This window comes from Hipposideros armiger, unplaced genomic scaffold (assembly GCF_001890085.2).
Source record: "Hipposideros armiger isolate ML-2016 unplaced genomic scaffold, ASM189008v1 scaffold_390, whole genome shotgun sequence".
Taxonomy (NCBI): Eukaryota; Metazoa; Chordata; class Mammalia; order Chiroptera; family Hipposideridae; genus Hipposideros; species Hipposideros armiger.
In genome coordinates this window covers 1836048-1845989 of record NW_017731740.1, presented here as the reverse complement: position 1 = coordinate 1845989, position 9942 = coordinate 1836048, and the positions used below count along the sequence as shown (strand labels likewise).

Genomic DNA, 9942 nt, shown 5'->3' with positions numbered 1-9942 from the left:
ATTTCAGAGATTATCTTAAGATTTTTTTCTTTTAGTTTCCTAACAGAGCTGCCTTAAACAAGAGCCCCTCTCAATGTATTATTTCATTATCATTGTTGTCAGCAACCATCTAAGAGTCTACTCTGGTCCAGGACACTTGGCTGAGCACAAGGGACAAAATGGGTATTAGGCATGGTCAGGGCTTTGAAAAGATGTGACTTTCAGCATGACCTTGAAGCTAAAATTTAGATACGTATGGTATAAGAATAAAAGGACAAAGGCTGAAATGAGTGTGATATGTAAATAATGAAAACTGAGTAAGCTTATTTTATAGTGAAGAGACAGGAGACAGGGGAAACCTCTTAGCCAAATGATACAGCAGCCCCAGTCTGAGTCTTGAAACCTAGACCAGGACAAAAAGAAAGGTACAAATGGATGCAACAGAGTTTAAAATGAAGAGTCAACAGTGCCTGGTTGGTGGCTGGTTGTCATCTAGAGTAGGGTTTGGCAAATTGTAGCCCACAGGCCAAATTTGACTTCTCACCTGTTTTATAAAGAAAGTTTTATTGGAACATAGTTATGCCCTTTTGTTGAAATATTGTCTATGGCTACTTTCATGCTACAATAGCAGAGTTGAGTAGTTGTGACAGAAATTATATGACCTGCAAAGACTAAAATATTTACTCTCTGGACCTTTACAGAAAAAGTTTATTGACCCCTGATCTAGAACAACGAAACCATTAAAAAGCTCCCTAAATCAGAAATCATGTCTCGTGATCAGTATTTCTGTTCAAGAGTGCTTCTAAAATTTGCTGAACACAAGCTATCTGTAATAGTCTCACATATTATTCAATTCATATAATATGTTCAAAATCAAATAACCATGTGAAATGTTACCTCTACTGTCATCCTTCAAAAACAAGTATTTGGGGGGCTGAATAAAAGTCTGGAGACCTGAGAGGAGACTAACAAACCACAACAGCTCACATTCATCCAGACATGTCCGATCAAGTAGTTGCCCCAGGAATCAAAAGTCATTTCCGGCATTGGTCACAGTTTGCACATGTGAGACCCACCTAGAGTCAAGGCTTAATTCAAGCGTTCTTTGATTTAGACTTGAATCTCGGTCCAACTCCAAAATTGGGGGAAATTACAGGACCCATTCTTCAACTCTTTCTCTTCACTTCCTTTGCCCGGATAACCCTTATTCATTCTTAAGCCTACTCTCAAGTGCAATGGGTCTCAACCAGGGAGGCTGTCTGCACAGAGCAGTCTGAGCCAGGTGTCTTTCTCTGTCCTGTCACTACACCACCTTGTGTAAGACACAGCCGTGCACTTCCCCTCATGCACTGCGCTGTCACTTCTCTTGTTGGACACCCGGGTCCATCATGTCTATCCTTCTTTTCCATCTCACAGGGTGCTCAAAAGTATCTGCTGAATGAATGTAATTGTCTCTGCATCTGAGCAGGTACATACTGTTCTAGGATCCCACCTCTCCATGCTGTCTCTGCTCATCATTTCCCCCACATTCTCTCCTTCTCTTTAGCTTACATCCTCATCTATCTCTTACCTTCTTTCAAGTGTTCTAATTTCTACTAGAACATGTATTTCCCTGTGTCTAGAAGTGACACCACATATTTTCACATACCTAGAACCTGAAATAGAGCCCAAATCCTAAAATGATAAGGAAGGGGGTACTATTTTTGGAGACATTCTCTCTGTGTGTGGATTATGTAAGTTAAAGACAAAAATAACCTGGATTCACTTCCCACTAGGTATTGATTATAAAGTTTAACTGATGTTAAAATTAACCATCTGTTATTAAAATTAATCAAACAAAACTGTTTACAACATGGAAGGAATGGAGTAACATTTCATTTAATGCTTGTTCCCAGGAGCTGATGATAGGGACTGGCGGCAACAGCAACAACAGAACATGCCGATTCATTCTTGCCCCAAATGTGGAGAACTTCTGCCTGACATAGATACATTACAGATTCATGTCATGGACTGCATCATTTAAGTGTTGACATTTCACCTCCCCCAAACTGTTGGTCAATGTCGGATTTTTTTCCTTCAAGAGTTGTACTTTTGTGTTATTTGTTTTTACTTAAATATTTTGGCTCATTATGTTTGTTTTAGGAGACAGAAAGTTGGTATGTTCCACGTAGGACGGTTTTTGTGAATTTCCATAAACTCGCACAATAGAATCCTTAACATACCACTCTTTTGATAATAGAGTAATTTTTTTTAAATGTTCACTTTACGTAAGCACTGACTGTTCATGCAGTTTATGAGCATGTGACATCATGGGACAGAGTAAATGTAATTAAATGGAAGATTCCTCACTAATAAACTTTAAGAATCTTTTAAGGAGGCAGGAAAAATGAAGTGGTCACAAATTTCATCAAGAAAAATGTCTTTGAAATATTTCTGAAATAAATTATATTGTTATTTTCCTTCGTTCATTTAAGACAAATGTGTTTGGGGCTGTGTGCATATGTGTATGTTGTAGTTTTACTGCAGCCACGGTAATTGTACTAAAGTTAGGAATGATATGGCTCTTTTCATGTGAGCACTGTGAGCTTTTACTTGATCATCAGGACAAAGGAAAAAAATGTGGCATACATGAAGTAGATAAATCAGGTTCACTGGATTTGACATAACCATTCAGAGTACAAAAAAGTTATCTTTGTTCTTTCATTGTGCTGTAGGTATGTGAGCTTGTACAATAGAGAGTTTATTCATTTCTAAAAAGTACAGTTGTTTATTTTCTTCCTGGATTAGGCTATATATTCATGATCACAAAAACCATTATTGCAAAATAAAATTTTGCTTATGAATCTTTCACACTGTTCATATGTGACTGGCTAATTTCATAGGATGCATTTCTGGATTCAGCTTCATATAAGTTTATTACTTAATTAAGATTTGTTTTGTTAATTCTATGACTGTGAGCAAATCCCTTTACTAGAGACCAGTATGTGCTGTTTAAATTACAAATTGTTCTTTCCAAGGAGGTGAAAAGATAGGATATGCCATTTTTTATAAACCTATAGTTTACTGAGATTAGCTAATACTGGATCAGCCATAAAAATAAACAATAACCTTATGTATCTAGATCCTAAAACATTTAAGAGGAAATTAAAATATCTCCTCTGGGGGGGCCAGCCGAGTGGCTCAGTTGGTTAAGAGCTTGCTCAAGAGTGTAAGCTCTGGGCAACAGCTGTTCGAGTCCCAGCCTGAGTTAAGCTGCCGCTGAGCTGCCAAGAGGTGGCAGGATGGCTCAGCTAAAAAAAAAAAAAAAATCTCCTGTTTGGCTTTGTCATAAGAACTCTCCTAGACAAACTTGTTTTAATACACACATGGAATCAAACAGGAATAAAATATAGCTTCATGCCAAGAAAACACATGGTACAAATTCAAAGATTCCCCGACTTCCCCACAGGGAGAATGTTTGTTTAAGGCATTTCTAACATTAACTGTGGAAATTTTAATTTAAATTTCCTGTTCATGGCTTCTTGTTTAATTTTTTTCCCCTTACTATTCTGTACTGGACAAAATAGATTTCTATACTATCCTAAATGGAAAAGCAAACCAAATGGTTTTACATTTAAGTTTTGGGGAATATTCTTTTACTTTGTTCAAGTAAAAATACTAAGCTGGTCACAATTCTGATATCCAGGAACCCTCAGTATACTTGGAGATTAAACAACACACTTGTAAATAGTGCGCGACTTAAAGAAGAAGTCTCAAGAGATAATATAACATCAAAATTTTGGGGATGAATCAAAAGCACTGCTTAGCAAGAAACCTATAGCACTGAATGCATACATAGAAAAGAACTTAGATCTAAAATCAGTAATCTAAGCTTCCACTTTAAGAAACTAGGAAAAGAATGGCACATTAAATACAAAATAATAAGAAAAGAAATAATAAAAATTAGAGAAGTCATTAAATTGAAACCAGGAAATCAATAAAGAAAATCAGTAAAAATGGGCAAAAGATAACAGGTACCTCACCATAAAAAATATACAGATGGCAAATAAGCATGGGAAAAAATGCTCAACATCATGTCATTAGGGAATTGCAAATTAAAATGAGATACCACCATGTACTTATTAAACGGCTAAACTCTAAAACAATAACACCAAATGCTGGCAAGGATATGGAACAACAGGGACTCTATTGCTGGTGGAAATGCAAAATAGTACTTTGGAAGACAGTTTGGCAGTTTCTTGCAAAACTAAGCATGCAATTCTTGGCATTTACTCAAATGCATTGAAAATTAATGTCCACACAAAACCTGCACATAAATGTTTATAATAGCTTTATTCATAATTGCCAAAATTTGGAAGCAACCAAGATGCCCTTCAATAGGTAAATGGATAAACAAACTGGTACATTCAAACAATGGAATATTATTCAATGCTAAAAAGGAATGAGCTATCAAACCACAAAAATACATGGAGGAACCTTAAATGCATATTGGTAAGTGAAAAAAGCTAATCTGAAAAGGCTACATACTGTATGATTCCAACTATATGACATTCAGGAAAAGGCAAAACTATGGATATAATAAAAGGATCAGTGATTGCCAGGAGTTTGAGGGGAAGGAGGGAAGAATAGGTAAGAGCACAGAGAATTTTTAGGACAGTGAAACTATTCTGCATGATACTGTTATGGTGGATACATCTGTCAAAACCCATTGAATGTATAACATAAAGAGTGAACCCTAATGTAAACTATGGACTTTAGTTAATAACAGTGTATCAATATTGGCTCATCAATTGTAACAAATGTCCCATACTAATGCAAGATATTATAATACGGGAAATTGTGTGTAGAAGGGGCTATATGAGAACTCTGTGTTCTTTAACTGAATTTTTCTGTAATCCTACAACTGCTCTAAAAAATAAAGTATTATTTTCTAAAAAATGAGAAAAATAACTGAACTATATTATTTAATATGAAGACACATAAAATGCATTGTGTGCACCATATTCTTGTGAAGATTGGCTAACAATTCCATTTGACCCATCATGAAAGTGCTAACTTGGAATTGACTTTTAATGAAATATCAAATTTATTATGCCATTATTAATTCAAAAGAGGAAAGCTGATATAACAGCTAGTTGCAGCTTTTAAGTGAAAGAGGAATCAAGTATATGAACCAATATTCAAATATTTTAGTGCAACAACAAAAGGTACCCAAATTGCTTCGCTATGGAAGGCAAATAAGAAGTAGAGATAATTTAACAATCTTCTTGGACACCCTTTGACTTACACAGTTTGTCCTTTATTTATTGAAATATTATGTACTCTTGCTATGAAAATTTAGTCATTGCTGAGTAATTTAAGTATTTTTTTCTAGCTAAGTAATTACAAAGATGTGAAGTAGAATACAAAAAGTATTGATTCAGGAACTCTGAATTAGCTGACAGGTTTATGTAGCAATTTTGTTCTTTAAATGTAGTATGGAGCCATGATCACGGGTAGTTATTTCACATATATAAAATATATATTGTAGTTATTAACCCAGCAAAACCAAGAAGGAATGTGTTGAACATTCTCAGTGAATTCATTGAAACCACCAACACTAGCGTTTCTTATTGGCTTTCCTTCGGAAAACACCAGTTGAGGTAACTAGATGGAGGAACATAATTGCTGTTTCGACCTTTAGATTGGTTTAAAATAGACATTTATTTGGGCAGCAAAGATAATATTCTATTATGAAAATCAAGGAGCTTGGGTTTTCCTCTTAGAAGGGCCATTGATCTCTAAGTAGAGGGTTGCCTCTGAGCGAGGATAACATTTTTCTTAGTACAGGGTCCTTGTCCAGTAGTTGAAAAAATTGCAAGTTTGGGATAAGGCTCTAGAGCAGCGGTTCTCAACCTGTGTGTGGGTCATGACCCCTTTGGGGGTCGAACGACCCTTTCACAGGGGTCCACGGGTACTCGTATGTGGGCGTATCTGCATGTGGGCCTGGAGACAGATAGAGGAGTGTTGTCTCGGTTCCTAAGACCATCAAAAATATGTGTTTTCCAATGGTCTTAAGGTGACCCCTGTGAAAGGTCGAAAACGGCTGCTCTAGAGAGTTCTGCACCATAGAGCATGGAAGGTGTAAAGCCAGATGTAAACAGATGTCTACAGTGTGTGTGGAGTGGGGTGGGTGGAGGGAGCTGTGGAAACCCACTATTTCCCCTAGTAGGTCTGGTTTTCTGATGTTGAATAGCATTGCTTCCTGCTGGGGCTAAGGGGTGGAAGAATTGACTTAGGCATCTGGGGCATTAACCAGGTAAATATACTCAAATATTCTGCTTTTACAGCCTTTTCTTCAGAGAACTCAACTGCATTCGCTAAACCTACACTTGAATCCCTGATACGTCCCCATCTTCAATCACAATTCTAAAGGTACCTGCTGAAATCTCCCTCAGCCTGAACTCATCATCTCTCCTCTGTCCAAAACAAGCTCCTCCTTTAGACTTCTAATCCATTTCTGTAATTCTGCCAGTCTCCCAGGTATTGCCAACCTGGCCATTGTCTTCTCCTTTTCCTGCCAAAGATAACTTTTCTTTGGGCAGTTACCAAAGCAGATAGGTTTTCCTTCATAATATATTCCCCCATTTGTCCCTTCCCTTCAACTCTTACAGTCTGGGACTATCGTAATTTTCTACTGAGCTTCTCTGCCTCCAGTTTATGATATATTCAGTTCCTGAGCACCTATCTGTGTTAGCTTAAGCAATGCCTTATAAAGTAGTAAGGATATAAGTTACACACATTTAATGCTTACGTGTGCTGGGCTCACTATGAATATTTTCAAGTGTTTCTCATCAATCCTCACAATGCTTTATGAAGTAACTATTACTGTCCATTTTTCAGGTAAGTTGAGGCACTGAGAGGTTAGGCAAGTTACTTACCAAAGGCTGCAGTTACTATGTGGCAGTTAAAAATCGTGCAGTCTTAATTAACTCCAGAGTCTAAGCACTTGGCGACGCCTTTCCTCTATACACCTGCCTTCCTCTCCCAGCTGTTCAAACACGGTCTCTTCACTGCTTACAGAAGTTCTTGCCCTCGAATCCATCGTCTTCCACACAATTCGTTTTACCTACTTATTTTTATGTTTCCACCTCGTCTCCTGTTATCTCCTCTCCAGCAAAACTGGCGCTCTTAGTAGTTACCTTATATTATGCATATGTCATAGCTCCCAAATTAGACAGTAAATTCCTAAAATATAGACCAAGTCTTTGTTCAACATGTTATACCTAAGGTAAAAGAAAATAAGGCTCAGGATTGGATTACATAGTCCCGGAGAGTGTTAGGAATTGAGTTCTGACCTCGTGTAAAAAATACCACACAGAAATACTTACACTTCGCGGCGCTGGAGGGCACCAGTACACTTTTATTTTACCTAAAGGAGCCTAAAGATTCGCCGACCGGAAGTTCCCTTGCCCCAACAAACAGGGCGCCCAGTCACGTGAACCAATCAGGTTGCTCTACTCAAGGAGCGTATTGCGCCTTCTCCCACAGGTCGATTCCGCTCTTAAGCTCTGACGTAGCCAATCAGCGCGACGCCAAGCCGGCGTGCGTCTGACGTCAGAGGTGAGGTGGAGTCAAGTTGGAATTTTGGCGCGTCTGGTTGAAGAAATCGAAGGGGTGCTGAGCCGGGTAAGACGTGGGGTCTGGGTGCGTGGGTGGCCCTTGGGCGGCTGGGGAGAGGTTAGAGAGCGAGAGGCGCGGAATCCGCGGGCGCTCCGGTGGGCGAGACGGGAAGCGGGGGTTTCCTCGGGCGAGCGCCAGGCTATTGCAGCCGGAGGGTCCGAGGGCTAAGGAGTTGCAGGGCGCTTCTGAAATTCATCGTGAGGTACCGTTTACTCTATTTAAGGGACCTCTTTTTTGTTTTCTTTTTGAAAGTAACATTTTAAAACGCTTGTCAAATGCATGCCCTTAGGACTTCTTTTATTCATTCATTTTTTTTATAAGTCATGATTTACTACTAATTATTGAATACGTGCGATGTACGAGCCTCCAAACACACAGTACTTCTGCCCTCCCGGTGAAGCTTGCAATCTAAAGAGGATAACAGATAACAAGCAAGTACGGGATAGCGGAATGAAAAGGGTGAGATGAGAGGGTGTCCGTGGGGGCCTAGCCAGATAGAGAGGGTGGTCTGGAAAGGCTTAGAAAAACGGACAGTTAGGCGGAGACTGAAGGATGAGAAGGAGCTAGGGAAGAACTTTCAAAAGAGCCTGAGGTCTGAGAGCACTTCGTGTGTCCAGGAAGTTGAATGCAGGCGGCTCGTCTTGGCGGAACATATTTGGAGCGTGGTTAGAGTCTAGTGGAGTGGATGCACAGAAAAGATGAGGAAGTAGAAGTAGGCAAGAGAGTATCCATTGCCTCATAGGCTTTGAAACGTTTGTTCTAAGAGCAATGGAAAATCATTAAAGAATTTTTATTAAATGAAAACGATGATCAGATGTATGTTCCTAAAAGATTACTAGGGAAAGAAAAGATTGCTGTGGCAGTTGTATGGAGAATACATTACAGAGAGCCAACGAGACCAATACAGGAAGTAAATGCAGTAGTCCGATTGAAAGATTGATGGTGGCCTGGACTAGGTAGGCTTTTGGTGGTAAAGTTGGGGAGAAGTGGAAGATTTGAATAATAATATGGAGATGGAACTCATAGCACTTGTTGGTTGGCCCTAGATGTGAGGATGAGGAAAGTGCATGGGTTTGTTTGGGCAGAAAGGGTGGTTGGTTATAGAAATAAACAAGACAGTTTCCTCCTTAATCCTCAAGGAACTTACAATCCAGCAGATTCCCCGATAGCACAGTAATACTTTTCATCGTTTGTCTCATCCATGTGGTCTAGTATCACACAAACCCCGTACCTCACCCAAGTTTCTATAACCATAGTTCGAAGACAAGAAAAGGGGGACTGCTTCCATACTAGCAGGGAAATGGTATTGGCAGTGGGGGTGAGAAATGGTCAGGTTCTGGATAAATTCTACAGTTAGCGCCCCTAGGATTTGTAGGATTCTGGATTTGTTGGATAAGCAACGTGAGAGTGAGAGCATCAAGGGTGACTTTTCTAATGGTGATTTCACACAGCTGAGATTCTGCATTATTGCTGTCTCCTGGGCTCCTGATCCTCCTCCAAAGTTCTTTGTCACCACTGCTCCCTAGACAGCATGGATGGTAAGTCCTGGCACTTTTCTCAGTTTTTCGTTTTTCTTTTTTTTTTTTTTAAGATTTTATTGGGGAATTGGGCGGGTAACAGCATTGGGGAATCGGGGAAGGGGAACAGACAGGTAGACAAATTGCTGGGGTTTTTTATTCTTCAGTCTAGTTGTGGAGGATGTCGCTTCACTGGCCCATGTTGGTATGATCATTGTGCTCTTCCCGGGTGAGGCAATCGGTCGCCGGTTGTTGGTCAACCACTCACAGCAGTTCCTGGTAGCTCCCACCAGCTACCAGCCGCTCACTCTAGTTTTTCTTTGTTTTTGAAAACCACCTTTTTGTGCATGGATTTGTTATTTATTCTATTTGCAAAATAGTGAAAATAGCTACTACCCCGTTCTCAAGTATTGTCTGAGGTTCACTTTAGTCACTAAATGCTACTTGTTTTATTTCTTTTTTTTTTTAAACTTTATTGGGGAACTGTGTTTTTCCAGGATACATCAGCTTCAAGTCAAGCCATTGTGTTCAGTCTAGTTGTGGAGGGCACAGCTGAGCTCCAAATCAAGTCATTGTTTCCAATCTATATAGTTATGGAGTGCACAGCTCACTGGCTCATGTGGGAATCAAACTGGTAACCTTGGTGTTATGAGCACCACTCTCTAACCACCGGAGCTACCAGCCGCCCTAAATGCTACTTGTTTTAATCAGGTGGGATTTGAGACTCCTGGCAGCAGTGATTGTTGTTCATAATAATGATAGTTGACATGTACTTACAATGTGC

The 9942-nt window shown here is 39.4% G+C and overlaps 1 protein-coding gene across 1 annotated transcript in view; it reads left to right on the top strand.

Annotated features, from left to right (window-relative positions):
• Positions 1 to 7588: 7588 nt before the first annotated feature.
• The window catches only part of MCM10 (minichromosome maintenance 10 replication initiation factor), a 48316-nt gene continuing 45962 nt past the window's right edge, over positions 7589 to 9942 (top strand). The window contains exons 1-2 of the mRNA XM_019663417.1: positions 7589 to 7647; positions 9093 to 9179. Of these exons, the coding sequence (XP_019518962.1) occupies positions 9173 to 9179 (7 nt within the window). The 5' untranslated portion in view covers positions 7589 to 7647; positions 9093 to 9172. The remainder of the gene's footprint in view (positions 7648 to 9092; positions 9180 to 9942) is intronic.